The sequence below is a fragment of the Schistocerca americana genome, chromosome 2 (assembly GCF_021461395.2).
Source record: "Schistocerca americana isolate TAMUIC-IGC-003095 chromosome 2, iqSchAmer2.1, whole genome shotgun sequence".
Classification (NCBI taxonomy): domain Eukaryota; kingdom Metazoa; phylum Arthropoda; class Insecta; order Orthoptera; family Acrididae; genus Schistocerca; species Schistocerca americana.
The window spans coordinates 490892508-490909364 of NC_060120.1; the positions used below are offsets into that span (position 1 = coordinate 490892508).

The window sequence follows — 16857 nt, forward strand, 5'->3', positions numbered from 1 at the left end:
TACTTACAGTAATTTTTACAAATTGATGTTTACATTATTTTGTAGCAAGGAAATTATCTATCATCAACAAAACAGGTAATACAAATCAAAGAGATGTAAGGTTTTACATGCGATATTGGATAGGTCAAGGGAACATATTTGCAGGTAATATTTAATAAATTGATTTTACATTATTTTGCAATGAGGAAGTTAGCTATCTTTAACAAAACAATAAATGCAAATGTTGTATGGTAAAATACAAACAGCCAATACAAATGTAATAGTAAAGTAGTCCAGTGTATTTCATAGACATGCACAGTATATAATTTTCAGACCTAATTGAACATTTATCATATTTTTTACATTTTTAACCCCTTTCAAAAAAATGATCAACTGCATAAAAGCAATGGTCCAAGAGATATTTTTTTAACTTATGTGTGAAGGCTCTTGGGTTCTTTATTGCTTTGATTTCATTGGGTAAATTATTATACATTTTTATCCCAACATTTAAAACACTTTTTTGGTAGCAGGTAGTTCTGGACTGAATCATATGTAGGTCAGATTGCTGCCTTGTTGCATAGTTATGAATATCTCCATTGAATTTTAGTGTGCAGTCATTGTTTAACAGGTATGACTTGACAAATGAGACGATATTATAAATGTAAGCAGAGGGCAGTGTCATAATGCCATTTGTTTTGAAATGTTGTCTGCATGATTCGTTATGTGTTAGATTAAATATTATGCGTATTGCCATTTTTTGCATTTTGAAAATATATCTACCTCCAGGTGAGTTCCCCCAAAATATGATTCCATACTGTAATGTAGAATGGAAGTAAGCATAATATACATGTATGAGAACAGATTTTGTGACTGATTTTTTGAGTATCCTTAAAATGTAACACACAGTTGAGAGCTTTTTTGAGATATAATTTGTGTGTGTCTCCCACTTAAGATTTTCTGCAAGCCATATGCCAAGAAACTTGACAGAGTCCACACACATAAGCTCTTGGTTATTTAGAATCACTAAATCTTAAACTGAGTTTTGTATGATCCATATTCGTTGGAATCACTAAGAAAGCAGAGAATGTCAAAGTATCAGAAACTTGGAGTTGTCCCAAGCAACAGATCGAATAGATTTCGCCACTTTGAGTACGTCTGTGGTAGACAGTATGCAAAGACTTTTTTTTAAAATTTGCGTTTCCCAATTTGCCGTAAGGTCAACCGTTCGAAATTTCGCTATGAAAGAATTAAAAACCTCTGCATCCCTCTCGATCGCTGTGTTCTGTGCTTTTAATTTTCCACTAGCATGTCAGTAAGTCCAGCAATGAACTCGCTTTCTCTGCCTCGTGATGACTGGGTGTTGTGTGATGTCCTTAGGTTAGTTAGGTTTAAGTAGTTCTAGGGGACTGATGACCATAGATGTTAAGTTCCATAGTGCTCAGAGTCATTTGAACCATTTTTTGAATGAACTCGCAAGAGCACTCACATGTATGTTGCATTTTAAAATCCGCTGTGCACACGCGGACGAGAAACATGATAGAAACACGTTTCGCGCGCCGGATATGTGGCTAGCTTCTGTTCACACGCTACGATTTGTGTGCACAGATGTGATTGATGCCCACAGATTTCAGCAATTTTTCTCAGATCACCAACTCTACTCTAGTTTTCAAGTTTGCTCACTTCTCCTATCTGCGCAAACTTCTTGCTCAGACGCAACTGTCTGTCTGTGCAGATGTGTTGTGTGCAGACATAAAGGCAAAGGTTTCAGATATGAGTCACAATCCAGTAAATAATTATGATCCTCCAGATTTCAGATCTAAACAGTATAGTGGTGAAAGGGGAGGCATGGGGACTCTGTTTTACTCAGAGTGTAAAAGAATGACGCAGAATACGCATTAAAGGATAAGAAAGTTGCTGAGCACTACAGAAGCTGTATTTTCTTTCTTTTTTGACTTTGTTCCCTTTCCATTCTGCCTTATCTTCTCTGCTAGCTCGTAACTTACTTATACGATATCCGTAGAGTGCGCTCGTTTAAACGTCGCAATCGGCTTAGTACCACTGTTTATGTTTACATACGATTTCAAAACAAGCGGTCTGCGAATGTTGTGCTCGGACTGCTGATTCTAGTCATTTGCTATGTGTTATATTTACGTATACTGCAGTAAATTTTACTCTCCCACGTATGTGTACAAAGTATGATATTTATTTCTGGAAGACGAAATCTGTTAAGCATATTCACCGTAATTTTGTCGTCATAGTTTGACTTCAGAAGTCGGATCGAGGCAAATTCGAAATGGCTCTAGCAACAGGTATGATACACGGGATTGGATTTTTTTTTTGGGTTGATATAATGCTTTTAACATGTAGAAAAGACGTCCTGAAATAGTGAAGAAACTCACCCTTTTCTTTATTATTTTGAAATAGCGTTCAACTGAAATTGCATGGAAACAAGTAGGTTAGGCACGTGTTCACAGCATTATTTGAAAAAGGTTTAATATAGCCTATGCTGCTTTCTTGTATCGTCATTTAGTATTATGAACGAAGAACTGATGATTGATACAAAAATTAAGTACGCTTCACCTAGAAATTTTTAAGTACATCAGATATTCGCGCAGCCGGACACAAATATTGAACCCGGAGAGGAGGTATACAAACACTATTTTCAATGTGAACAACAATTTAGTATATCAGAGAGTCGCGCTTTATTTTGGCACTATTGTGTTTAGTCGAAAACTGTTCCATTTATTATTAAAACACAGCAGTTTTCTGTGACATTTTTTCAGGTTCTTTCTCTTTCTTGCCAAAAACTTCACATATATTTACTGTGCTTTTTTCCCCCCTCTCCGCCGTCCACTTCTCACCCGATGTTTTGCGATTTTTTTGCCTGTGCCTCATATCTTCCCCGGAGATGTTTAGTTTGTTTCGGTCCACATCTACACCTGACTCTGCGAACCAGTGTGAAACACTTGGCAGAGAAAACATGCCACTGTACCGGTTATTAGGGCTTTTCCCATTCCATTGACAAATGGAGCAAGAGAAAAAAAATGATTGTTTAAATGCCTCTGTGTTGCTGTAATTAATCTAATCTTATCATGATGATCCCTACGGGAACAAAATGTTGGGAAGTTGTAGTATCTTCCTAGAGTCATCATTTAAAGTTAATTCTTGTAACTTCAGTAGCAAGACTTTCTCAGAATTGTTTTCATCTACCTGCAAGAGTCTATTAATTTGGTTCTTTCAACATCTCGGCGACACACTCCCACATGTCAAACGAATGTGTTACAATTCCTGCTACCCTTCTCTGTATATGTTCAACATCCCTTGCTAGTTCTATTTGGTACTGGTTCTACACACTAGAACAATACTGTAGGGTGGGTCACAAGTGATTTGTAAGCAATCCCCTGTGCAGACTGGTTGCATTTCCCTAATATTCTACTAATAAACAGAATTCTGCCACCAGCTTTACACATGACTGAGTCTGTTATCGTTCCACTTCAGATTCTTACTAAGCATTGCACCCAAATATTTGTATGAGTTTACAAACTAACTGATATTACCTTCATAGGGTACAATGTTTTTCTGTTTCATGAAGTACACAGTTTTACATTATTTTAAAACATTTATAGCAAGTTGCCAACTATTGTCCTACTTTGAAATGTTATCAGAATCTGACTGAATATTTATGCAGCTTTGTTCAGGCTGTACTTCATTGTAGATAAGTGTATCATCTGCAAAAAGTCTGAGGTTACTATTAACGTTGTCCACAAGATCATTAATATGCAACATGTACAACAAGGGACTCAGCATACTTCCCTGGGGTACACACAAAGATACTTCTACGTCAGTTGATATCACTTCATCAAAGATAAAATGCTTTCCTTCTCCTTCAAATAAATACTCCATCGAGTCACAAATTATGTTATGTAACCCGTATAATCGTTTTTTCAGTAATGAGTGTAGTTGATGTACAAAGTCAAATGCTTTTCAGTAATCAAGAAATACTACATCCACCTGACTGCCTTGACCCGTAGCTTTTAGGATGTCATGTGAGAAAACTGTGAGTTGGGTTTCACATGATTGATGTCTTCAGAATACATGCTGATTGATATGGAGGAGGTCATTCTGTTCAAGATACCTCATTACATTTAGCTTTGTGGATCATTTCTGGTACCTTTCCTGTAGGCATATGTGACCTGTGATTTCTCCAACTACTGGCCACAGTATTTTGTTCGAGAACTCTACAGTAGACTGTAGCTAACAGAGGGGCTTACAATGCTGTGAATTGGGTACAGAATCTGATACAGATTCCATTGGACCCTGGGATTTTTTCAGTTTTAACAATTTCAGTTGTTACTCAACACCACTGACACTAATATCTATTTCACTCATCTTTTCAGTGATATGAGAAATAAGTTGGGGCAATACTCCTGGGTTTTCTTTTTTAAAGGAACGTTTGAAAACAGAGTTAAACATACCAGCTTTTGCTTTGCTACCCTCAACTTCAGGTCCAGTCGTGTCCATGAGTGACTGGACACTTAGCTCTGATGCTACAAACATCCTTTACATATGACTATAATTTCTTTAGGTTTTGTGCAAGATTGTATGACAGCATTTTGCTATGGTAGTCACTGAAGGCTTCACGCATTGCTCTCTTGACTTCCAGATGACTTTCATTCAGCATCTCTCTATCTACAACCCTGTGCTTTGTTTTAGAATACCTATGATAAAGTTGTCTCTGTTTCTTTAGATGTTTCTTTTCAGTGACTGAATACTTTGGAGGATTCCTCCCATTATGAACTGTCCTACTTGATACATACGTACTTATCCAGTGCATGGCCAGCTATTCTTTTAAACTTGAACCCTAGTTTCTCTGCATGCCCCTGTCATGAGCTAAAAGTTTTAAGTTACTCATTGTGGTATGACACTATTGTTTCTCTGTCTATTTTGCTGAAAATATAAATCTGTGTGCTTGCTTTAGTTGGGTCTAGTGCAGCAGGGGATACAACCCGTCGGCTTTGGACAATGACGTCACAAGTCGCCAGAGAGCAGTTTACCATTTTCGCTTTCGCTGTTATGTTTCAGTTTCGTTTTTTTACTGATTGCTTAATAAAGTGGATCTGTTTATTCTATCTCGTGAGATTTTTTTTTTTAAAAAAAAGCCAAAAAACACTTATCAGCCACTGAAGGGAGCTACAACACTAAGAAGAATCGCTTCTCGATTGGCCACTTGTGACGTCATTGTCCAAAGCCGACGGGTTGTATCCCCTGCTACACTAGTCCCCTTTAGTTGCCCTTTGTGTTTTGATATTTACTGTTACTGTAACTATGTTATGCTCACTGATACCAGTTTACTGTGGACTTCCTCAAGGAGGTCAGTTTTTTTTTGTTGCTATTAGATTTAAGTTATTTCTGTCATAAATGGGGCCCTGAACTATCATCCATGGTTTCCTTTACCCAGCTTGTTTTCACTGTATTGCTGGTCATCATGTTTAACATTTTTTCATCAAGTTTGTCTTCATTCATCGTATTGAAGTGTACATTGAACTTTTCACTTTTCCTGATGTTATTTGTAATTGTCTCTGTTCATACAGTTCTTTTGTTGATCTGTTTATCCAGAGCTCCCTCTTTCTGAACTTTCCCAGTATTTTCCTCTCTTTTTTTGTGTCACGTGCATTTTTCCCTTGATTAATGTTGTTTCCGAGACTTACAAGGCCTTTGGTAACACTACTATATTACAGTGTCTTAATTTGGGGTTGATGGTGATACTTATTTTGTTTTAGTGGTTCCATGTATGTCTGTATGCTTTTTGTAGTTTTCTAGTTCTTCATTGGATGTCAAGTTCAGTCCTATGTTCTTTAAACCCTCCCAGGCATTTGAAAATTTCTGCTTGCGCTTCTGTACCTAGTCACCAGTGGTGTTTCTGTGTGTGGTGTGTGAATTTTTTGCCCAAGTACTGTGCTTTTTCATGCGAGATTTGTAATCCCATTTTGGCTGACATTGCATGTATTGTCTCTAGAGCTTCTTTGGCTTCTTTTCTGTTATTTGTTATGATGGCTATATTACCAACAAAGGTCAGGCGTTTTGTATTGATGATTTTATCTTTGTGTCTCCCTGTCTTGACCCCACTGACTCCTTTATCCCATGTCCTGATTAAACTCAGTTTAATAGATTGGATGACAAGCCAGCTCGCTGACTCAGTCCTTTGTTGATTTTGAATTGGTTTGATCTCCTTCCCATCAACTTCACTTTGATTGTTGTATTTGGGTTGGCTTTTTGGTCGTGTTGTCCACCATAATTTCTTTCAGGATATTGGAGAGTGTTTCTGTATCTATGGGTTCGTAGGCCTTCTTGTAATTGACAGATGTTATTGTGATCTTCCTGGACTTTATCCTTGTTAATAATGTTGCCAGGCACAAGATCTGTTTGCTACCTAATGTTCCCTTCCTGAACCCTCCTTGAGATATTCTTATCTGTGTATCTATCTGTGCCTGTAGGGATTTAACAGGGCTTTGGATAGAATTTTGTGTGTGACAAGTAGTAGTGAAATTCCTCTGTAGTTATTGGAGTCTGTTTTGTTTTCTACATCTACATTTACATGGATACTCTGCAAATCACATTTAAGTGTCTGGCAGAGGGTTTATCAAACCACCTTCACAATTCTCTGTTATTCCAGTCTTGTTTAGCGCGGGGAAAGAACGAACACGTGTATCTTTCCGTGAGAGCTCTGATTTCCCTTATTTTATAGTGGTGAACGTTTCTCCCTATGTAGGTTGGCATCAACAAAATATTTTCACATTCAGAGGGGAAAGTTGGTGATTGGAATTTCATGGAAGATTGCTCCGCAGCGAAAAACACCTTTGTTTTAATGATGTCCATACCAATTCTGTATCATTTCAGTGACACTCTGTCCCCTATTTCACGATAATACAATATGTGCTGCCCTTCTTTGAACTTTTTCGAAGTACTCTGTCAATCCTACCTGGTAAGGATCCCACAGCGTGCAGCAGTATCCTATAATGGGATGGACAAGCGTAGTGTAGGCAGTCTCCTTAGTAGATCTGTTACATTTTCTAAGTGTCCTGCCAATAAAATGCAGTCTTTGGTTAGCCTTCCCCACAACATTTTCTGTGTATTCCTTCCAATTTAAGTTGTTCATAATTGTAATTCCTAGGTATTTAGTTGAATTTACGATCTTTAGATTTGACAGATTTATCATGTAAACAAAGTCCAACGGATTCATTTTAGCACTCATGTTGATGACCTCACACTTTTCGTTATTTAGGCTCAACTGCTATTTTTTTGCACCATACAGATATGTTTTCTAAATTGTTTTGCAATTTGTTTTGATCTTCTGATGACTTTACTAGTCTATAAACGACAACATCATCTGCAAACAACCTAAGATGGCTGCTCAGATTGTCTCCCAAATCGTTTATATAGATAAGGAACAGCAAAGGGCCTATAACACTAGCTTGGGGAATGCCAGAAATCACTTCTGTTTTACTCAATGACTTTCCATCAGTTACTACGAGCTGTGACCCCTCTGACAGAAACCACGAATCCAGACACAAATCTGAGACGATATTCCATAAGTATACAATTTCACTCCTTTCTTGTGGATGGGGTGTATTAGGGCTGACTTCCATTCTCTGGTACTTTTTTATTTTCCCTAGTTGTTTTCAATGATTATTTTACTTTTGAATAACATTTTCGTGGTCAACGTTCTGAAATCGGTCCATATTCTCCTTGTGACCTGCTATTTTTCAATGATTTTATTACGTCATAATTATTTCATGTTTTGTGGATTTGAAATCCAGATCAAGTTCTGGCTTTTTGAAGTGTAGTGTTAGTTTATCACAGTTAGGTAGTGAGTCAAAGCATTGGGTTAATATTTCACAGTTATTTTTTGGGTTTGTCTCTAGTGTTCCACCTTGTCTTTTGAAACATGAACTTGGTGGTTGGTCTCGTGTCATATTTTCTCTGAATGTTCTGTAAAACTTTGATGTGTTGTTTTTTTTTGAACTGTTCCACTTATTAAATGCTAATATCTTTTAAGTCACATTGCTTTAAGATCCAAACAACTTAAAATAACCATATTATTTGATATTTGTTGGCCACAGATTGTAACTTGAACCTCAGGTGCAGGGTAAATGAGGACTATTAATTTTGAAAATTGTTCCACTTGCTCGTGAAATGGCCAGCTTGTATGTAATATGTGTCATACATTTATGTAATGTGTTTCATTCATAAACAATGTGAATTTTACAAAAGTGCAAATTCAGCATCCGATTCCACCAATGTGCTTTGACCCATGATGTCATCAATGTGTCACCACATACATTCGCCAACAAACATGAACAAAAATAAAAATGACACAATAACGTCTCACTCCAAAACTTCAAAAAGAAAATGAAACTAAAGGGACAACCGTGGGAAATTGGGGGGGGGGGGGGGGGTTTAGGGCGGGGCAAGCTAATATACAACAATTAAGAAATCTCCGCGGCATCCCAAAACAAATAACAACTAAAAAAATTTAAATTACAGTATGTGTGTGGTGTCCTTGGGTTGGTTGGGTTTGGATAGTTCTGGGTTCTGGGGGACCGGTGGCCTCATATGTTGGGTCCCATGGTGCTCTGAGCCATTTGAACCATATGAATAACATGTTGTCCACCAGCGACAGCTATGATAGAGCGAGGTGGCCCAATGGCTAGCACACCGGACTCGTATACGGGAGGACAACGGTCCGGACATACTGATTCAGGTTTTCCATGATTTCCTTAAATCGCTTCAGGCAAATACCGGGATAGGTCCTGTGAATGGGCACGGCCGACTTCCTTCCCCAACGTTCCCTAATCCGATGGCACAGATGACCTCGCAGTTTGGTCCCCTCTCCCAAATCAACCAATCAACCGAAAGCAATGACCTTGACCGCGATGACTGCTACGGCCGTGCAGCAGCGTGGCACAACTTGACTAAAAATAAGGGTCGGTTGCTATAACACATACAAAAAAGGCATCAAGAAATTTTCAATTTGGTGATGGAAGTGTGGAGGGTAAAAATTATAGTGGGAGACCAAGGCCTGGATACAGTAAGCATGTAAGAATGGATGTAAGTTGCTATTGTTAAGCAGAGATGAGGATAGAAAGGCTAACTTTGAAAGGTGCGTCTGACCAGCCTTCATTTTGAAGACAAAAACGACGACAACTTAGCATCAACAGAGGTACAGAGAAGTCACCGTAGCACTTTCTGCATTGCAGAAGCGTAACCGCTCTGTTCCGGACGATGCAGGTGCGAAGCATGGAAGATTTTTGCAGGCATTCTCTGATGGAATTGGAAACCTATAGGGCGGCAGGGAGTGTAACACAAGATGCAGAGCACAACGAAGCGCGACAGCGGCGAGGGAACTAACATAAGAATGCGTGCCGCTGGGAAAAAAACAGAAGGCGCTACCATGTAGGCCTGGGCGAGTTGTAGGAAATACGGCTCTCGCATACAGTGAAAACTGTTTTTTCGAAGTCGACGCAAGGCACTAGCGGAAGGTGGTGGCAGGCTTTGATGACGCATTCCTGTAGTCTTAGTATGTAATTAACAGCAAAGATTTAAAGCGTCTCCACAACCAAAATTCAAGGGATGAACATTGAGGGAACGAGCTGGCCAACGTATTGGGCCTCCCCGATCAATCCATTGACCTTTAAATGTCTGTGTAAGTGTCCTCGGATATTCCGGAGAAAATGGGATGGTGCCCCACCGTGCATTCAACATTGTTGGAACGGTATATGCTCTAGCAGGACAAGCAAGTGGTTTGAAAGGAATTGAAGATACCTTACACAATCAGCTAGTTTGGTATTACGTGAGGTACTGTTAGTTCATCGCTCATAATTCCTGTCATACATGAACTGACAATCGGCACTGAGTCTTGCCTCTTCAGGTGCCCATGACCAGTCGCAGAGGAATGTGTCCTCATTTGTTTACTGCATTCTCTACTCGTACCTAATAACAAAGAGCCTGTAGTAGAAAATCTGTATTTTGTAGTATCGAGGCGATCGTGTGAGACCCAACTCGCTTTATTTGTTCATGAGACCCAGAAAATATTAGATACAGGCTCCAAGGTAGATGCCATTTTCCTTGACTTCCAGAAGGCTTTCGATACAGTTCCGCACTGTCGCCTGATAAACAAAGTAAGAGCCTACGGCATATCAGACCAGCTGTGTGCCTGGAGTGAAGAGTTTTTAGCAAATAGAACACAGCAGGTTGTTCTCAATGGAGAGACGTCTACAGACATTAAAGTAACCTCTGGCGTGCCACAGGGGAGTGTTGTGGGACCATTGCTTTTCACAATATGTATAAATGACCTAGTAGATGGTGTCGGAAGTTCCATGTGGCTTTTTGCGGATGATGTTGTAGTATACAGAGAAGTTGCAGCATTAGAAAATTGCAGCGAAATGCAGGAAGATCTGCAGCGGATAGGCACTTGGTGCAGGGAGTGGCAACTGACCCTTACATAGACAAATGTAACGTATTGCGAATACATAGAAAGAAGGATCCTTTATTCTATGATTATATGATAGCAGAACAAACACTGGTAGCAGTTACTTCTATAAAATATCTGGGAGTATGCGTGCGGAACGATTTGAAGTGGAATGATCATATAAAATTAATTGTTGGTAAGGTGGGTGCCAGGTTGAGATTCATTGGGACAGTCCTTAGAAAATGTAGTCCATCAACAAAGGAGGTGGCTCACAAAACACTCGTTCGACCTATACTTGAGTATTGCTCATCAGTGTGGGACCTGTACCAGGTCGGGTTGACAGAGGAGATAGAGAAGATCCAAAGAAGAGTGGCGCGTTTCGTCACAGGGTTATTTGGTAAGCGTGATAGCGTTACGGAGATTTTTAGCAAACTCAAGTGGCAGACTCTGCAAGAGAGGCACTCTGCATCGCGGTGTAGCTTGCTCGCCAGGTTTCGAGAGGGTGTGTTTCTGGATGAGGTATCGAATATATTGCTTCTCCCTACTTACACCTCCCAAGGAGAGCACGAATGTAAAATTAGAGAGATTCGAGCTCGCACCGAGGCTTTCCGGCAGTCGTTCTTCCCGCAAACCGTACGCGACTGAAACAGGAAAGGGACATAATGACAGTGGCACGTAAAGTGCCCTCCGCCACACACTGTTGGGTGGCTTGCGGAGTATAAATGTAGATGTAGATTCCACTACACCAACAAAAAGCCTCAGGAATCTTACATTTCTCTTGACCTATGTAGCTGAACCGCAGCTACTGATACCAAAAAACCAACACCTAAAACCCCAAAAAAGTGGAATTGGACGTTTCCCTTGACCCACATAAAAAACCAACACCTACAACTCTGAACAATTGAACCAAAACCATGATGACTCAGAAACCAAAATACTCCCTATTCACTACATCAATTAAAACGCAACCAACCTACCATAAACAGACAACACACAAAACATCACAATTACTATAGAATAAAACCAGAACAAAAATTACTTACCAACAAAAACCTCTGGCAGTATCACTTAGATTGGCCACCCCAAACACACACACACACACACACACACACACACACACACACACACACACACACACACACACACACACTTATACACACACTCAGAAAACGCTGCATATACGTGTCCTTGGTCCGAGCCGCTGGAACTCTCGTCAACCTCGCTCTGTTGCATGTTAAACTCAGCATGTCGACATCCACCGCCAGAGTGCACCATCAAAAATAACAAAAGGGCATCGAAAAACACAACCAACTCAAAAATTCCGCACTGTAGTGACATCACATACCACTACACCATTACGTAACGGGTCAAAGCAGATGGGTGGGATCAAATGCTTCCATTGGCCCAAATTTACCTTGGGGACTGTTTTTCTGGTAAAAAGAATTATGTTACATTTTATTTAAACATAGTATTAACTCATTTTCATTTTATTCAAGAGGTAGAGACTGTGTATGGTTTCACATTAAAAGCTTTCATTTAATTTGACTATTTATGTCTTTCATGGTGTTATTCTCAGTGTGAAGTAATGTAAGAAAACAGGATGCATATTTTCCTCATTATGTTTTTGCTGCTTTACAGAGCGCCAGGTAAATTGCATATGGGAAACATCATTAATGAAATATATTTAAGAACTTAAAATTTAACTTACTCAATGATATTTATATGTAACATACATATATTTTTCTGCAAAATAAATATCATCAGTAATTTGGTCTTTATTAAATAAACAATAATAAGTCATGTAGGCCTAATCACAATTTTTCATGGAACGACATTTGCTAAATAATCTGTTTAGACTAAACAAATTTGTTGCAGTGGACAAGTTGGCAACTGCCATAGAATAGTGACCCTTCAGCAATTACATGGTAACTGTGCTTATCGCTCTGGGATTATGGTGAACGTGTAGTTGATCTTAAAGCTCCAGGCTGGAGTGACAATAGCACAGGCAAAATTAGACCAGTTGAGAATGCAGTTGGCAGCAGTAAGGTTAAAAATGAAATAGGTGACTGGCTGTGATTATGTGCCAGATTTGAGGAAGTGGTTTACTAGAAGCTGAAAAGCACCTGTTTTCAATCTGGGTAGCTCTAAAAGCTTCACTGCTTCAGTGACTGTGTACAGACAATTGAAGGAAAAACTGCAAGTTAAAGCAGTAAATAGTCAGAGGATTGGAAAGACCAAGAAGGTCCTTCTACTAGTGAGTTTTACATTTGCACTCTGCAAACCACCATGAAGTGCATAGCAGAAAGTACATCTCTATCAGTTATTAGGGTTTCTTCCCATTCCATTCATGTGTGGAGTATGGGAAGAATGATTGTTTGAATGCCTCTGTACGTGCTGTAATTATTCTGATCTTACCTTCACGGTCCCTATTTGAGTGATATGTAGGGGGTTGTAGTATATTTGTACAGTCATCATTTAAAGCCCGTTCTTGAAACTTTGTTAGTAGACTTTCTCAGGATACTTTACGTCTGTCTTCAAGAGTCTGCCAGTTCAGTTTCTTCAGTATCTTTCTGAGATTCTCCCACAGATCAAACAAAACTGTGACCATTCGTGCTGCATTTCTCTGTACACATTCAATATCTCTGATTAGTCCTATTTGGTATGGGTCCCACACAATTTAGCAATATTCTAGAACCAGTTGCCGAGTGATTTGTAAGCCATCTTCTTTGTAGAGTGATTCACTTCCCCAGTATCCACCCAATGACCCGAGTCTTATCACCTGCTTTACCCACAAATGAGCCTAAGTGATCATTCCATCCCATATTGCTGCAGAGTGTTACGCCCAGATATTTGTATGAGTTGGCCAGTTTGTTGTTTTTGAAGTTTGCAGTTTTACATTTTTGAACATTTAAACCAAGTTGCCTATCTTTACACCACTCTGATATCTTATCAAGATGTGACTGAATATTTATGCAGCTTCTTTCAAACAGTATTTCATTATAGATAACTGCATCATTTATATACAAAATGAATAACAAGGGTCTCAACACAACTCCATGGGGCAACTCCGAAGTTACTTCTACATCTGATGGGGACTCTCCATCCGAGATAACATGCTGCATCCTCCCCACCAGTAAGTCCTCAATCCAGTCACACATTCTATTTGATACCCTGTATGATTGTACTTTTGACTATTAGGATACGAGTGGTACTGAGTCAAATGATTTTCAGAAATCAAGAAATACTGCATCTGCGTAACTGCCTGGTCACATCATGTGGGAAAAGTGTGAGTTGGGTTTTGCATGATCAATGTTTTCTGAATCCATAGTTGTTGGCATGGAGAGGTCATTCTGTTTGAGGTACCTCATTGTGTTTGAGCTCAGAATATGTTCTAAGATTCTACAACAAGTTGATGTCAAGGATATTGGACAGTAGTTCTATGGATCAATTCTACTACCCTTCTTGTAGACTGGTGTGACCTGTGCTCTTTTCCAAGAACTGGGTGCAGTTTTTTATGTGAGGGATCTACAATAGATGAGGGGGTAACTCCGCTGCAAATTCAGTATAGAATCTGATAGGGATTCCATTGGGCCCTGGAACTTTGTTCAGTTTTAACGATTTCTGCTGTTTCTCAATGCTACTGACTCTAATACTTATTTCATTCATCTTTTCAGTGGCACAAGGATTAAATTGAGGCAATTTTCCTGAATTTCCTTTATGAAGGAAATTTTGATAATGAAGTTAGTCCCTGTTTCACTTGGTAGGGACTAGGGACTGGACACTAACTTTAATGCCAATAACAGCCTTTACATATGACCAGAAATTATTTAAGTTTTGTGAAAGATCATTTGACAAAATGCCATTACAGTAATCACTGACGGCTTCACACATTGCTCTCTTGACAGCCAAAAGCATTTCATTCAGCATTGCTCTATCTATAGCCCTTTGTTTTGTTTTACACCTATTAATGCAGTAGTCTCCATTTCCTTAGAAGTTTCTTTATAGTGACTGCATACCGTGTAGGGTCCCTCCCATTACGAACTGTACTACTGGGTACATACCTGTCCAGCGCATGGTCAATTATGCTTTTCAACTTGAGCCATAGTTCTTGTACATTCTCCACCCCGGTGCTGAAAGTTTCAAGTTCGTCGTTGAGATATGGCACTGCTGATAGATAGGTAGTTTACTGAACATGTGTGCTTTCTGCTTGTTTTACTTGTCCTTTGTACTTTGGTAATCGTTATTACCACAACATCCTCAGAGAGATCAGATCCGTTTGTTGCCATTAAATCCAATATATTTCCATCATGAGTGGGTTTCCGAGCTATCTGTTTTAGATAGTTTTCGGAGAAGGCATTTAGCAATGTTTCACTGGATGGCTTATCATGCCCAGTACTAACAAAACGGTGAATTTCCAGTTGATTGTCTCCATTGATGATTACAGTATGATTGGGGAATTTAAGTATAAGTGAACTGAGGTTTTATCTTAAGCTTTCAGTTACATCAGGAGATTCGTCTAGTGGGTTAAAGAAGGATCCAATTGAATTATCATTTCATGTCCACCCTTGGTACTGAGTCTTGCCCAAACAATCTCACATGCAGCTTCAATTTCTATTTCGATGGATCTGAGTTTCATGTCTGTTGCGACAAATACATCTCCTCCATTTCCCATTTGCCTATCCTTTCAATATACACTAAAATTTTCCCTAAAACTCTCTGCTATCAATTTCAGGTTTCAGTCAGCTTTATGGACCTAGTATTTTGTGAACTTCACTACTTTTCAGGAGTTCTTCAAACTCTGGCACTATTTTTGTGAATTCTTCAAAACTTAACCATTAAGATTTTAATACTCTCACCTGTGCAAGGCATTTCTTTTGATCTTACGCTAATACTTCTGGATTTCCTGCAGCTATTGTCATTTGGATTGGATGCAGAGTCATCTGATTTAAAAAGTCCTTGTGTGCATACCCACACACAGTCAGCTATTTGAGTGGCAGCCTCCGATGTGTAGTGCACACTTGACCCATTTAGGGGGCCCTACCATTCACAACCTATGGCACAAGTCCAGGAAGTCGCAACTTAGCTTGTCACAGAACCTTCAGAGTCTCTGGTTCAGTCCTTCCACTCGACTCAGAACCAAAGGGCCACGATTAGTTCTGGGGACAATGCTGCAAATTGTAAGATTCATTAAAACTCCATGCACAAGGCTGGTCTTCTTAACCTTCTCTGCTGGAATGATCCAACGATGACTCCTGAGCCCAGACAACAGGCATCATTTGTTCCAACATGCGTCACAAGCTGCACCCGTTTCCTTTAATAGCTGCCGCAATAGGCTCTTCAACATGTTGAGTGGAGGGGTACCATCATTTGCTGTACGTTTGAACTGATGATTAATAGATCCCTATTGTTTTGCATTTGCCTGCTCTTGCAACTGGACAAAATAGGTTCGCCAAAACAGGTGAAGTGAGTCCTACTGGCTCAGTTTCAGTTTCAGCGAAAGACAGCACCATAGACTTGTTGGTAAGGGGGGATTGGTACAACACCTTGAGTCCCCCTGGTCCCCATCCACCCCGTACAGGGTGCCTAGCTCTAACACTGAAACACCTCTCACAATCAAGTGGATGTGTAATGACAGATCCCGTACTTTCTGCAGAGGGAATAGTGGATTGTACTTGAGATACCCTTGGTACTGGTACCACAGATGCATGGCTCTTGAGAGCTCTTCCAAGACGACGACTCGCAGCAGCTGCCAATTCTTTGGCAGTAGTCAGGGCGATTTCTAGCTGCTTATGAATGTCAACCAACTCTTTCCTTGTTTGAGAGCAACATTCATGGTGGGGGTGCATTTTAGCCAGTATGCTGCATTACAGAACAGTGAACAAATAACTTTTAAGTTAAGCCCACTGATTATCTTTTAATATGTTGAGCTAAAAAGTTCCTTATGAGAATTGAAGCAAATACACAAAATGAGATTTCAATTAAGGCAGTAGAACAACCTGTGGTAAAAATTACTAAAACTTTTTGAGGTTAATTATTATAGTTGTAAGCAAACTGGAAAACAGAGCTGATTTATTATAAATATAGAAAATATATAGGGTGTCTTCTCTTTAAGGGAAAAGTAGATGTAACACAATATGTTGGTTACAATAACTGCTATAGTAATTAAATCACAAATGCCAATTTACTAAAAATTAGAATATGCACAGGACAATGGCAGCTTTTGAAAATTCTCAAAAATGCACATTTGTTTCTGTTGCTTTACAATGAAATTCAGTGAAGATTATTCTTTGGCAGTAACTGTGAACACCAATTCTGATTTGCTATGAAATAAATTATGTATCCAAAACACTCATACTTGTGAAAGTATTGTTTTGCAAGTGTACAAGCTGTCATGGAAAGGGAATTCTTTT

At 39.3% G+C, this 16857-nt stretch overlaps 1 protein-coding gene across 2 annotated transcripts in view; it reads left to right on the forward strand.

Annotated features, from left to right (window-relative positions):
- Window positions 1-2033: 2033 nt before the first annotated feature.
- The window catches only part of LOC124596012, a 137879-nt gene continuing 123055 nt past the window's right edge, over window positions 2034-16857 (forward strand). Inside the window, exon 1 of one of the 2 annotated variants that reach the window (XM_047134967.1) lies at window positions 2034-2288. In XM_047134967.1, coding sequence (XP_046990923.1) covers window positions 2273-2288 — 16 coding nt within the window. In that variant the 5' untranslated portion in view covers window positions 2034-2272. Of the gene's footprint in view, window positions 2289-13462; window positions 13581-16857 lie in introns of those variants that run through there. The other variant, XM_047134966.1, reaches the window with a different exon arrangement.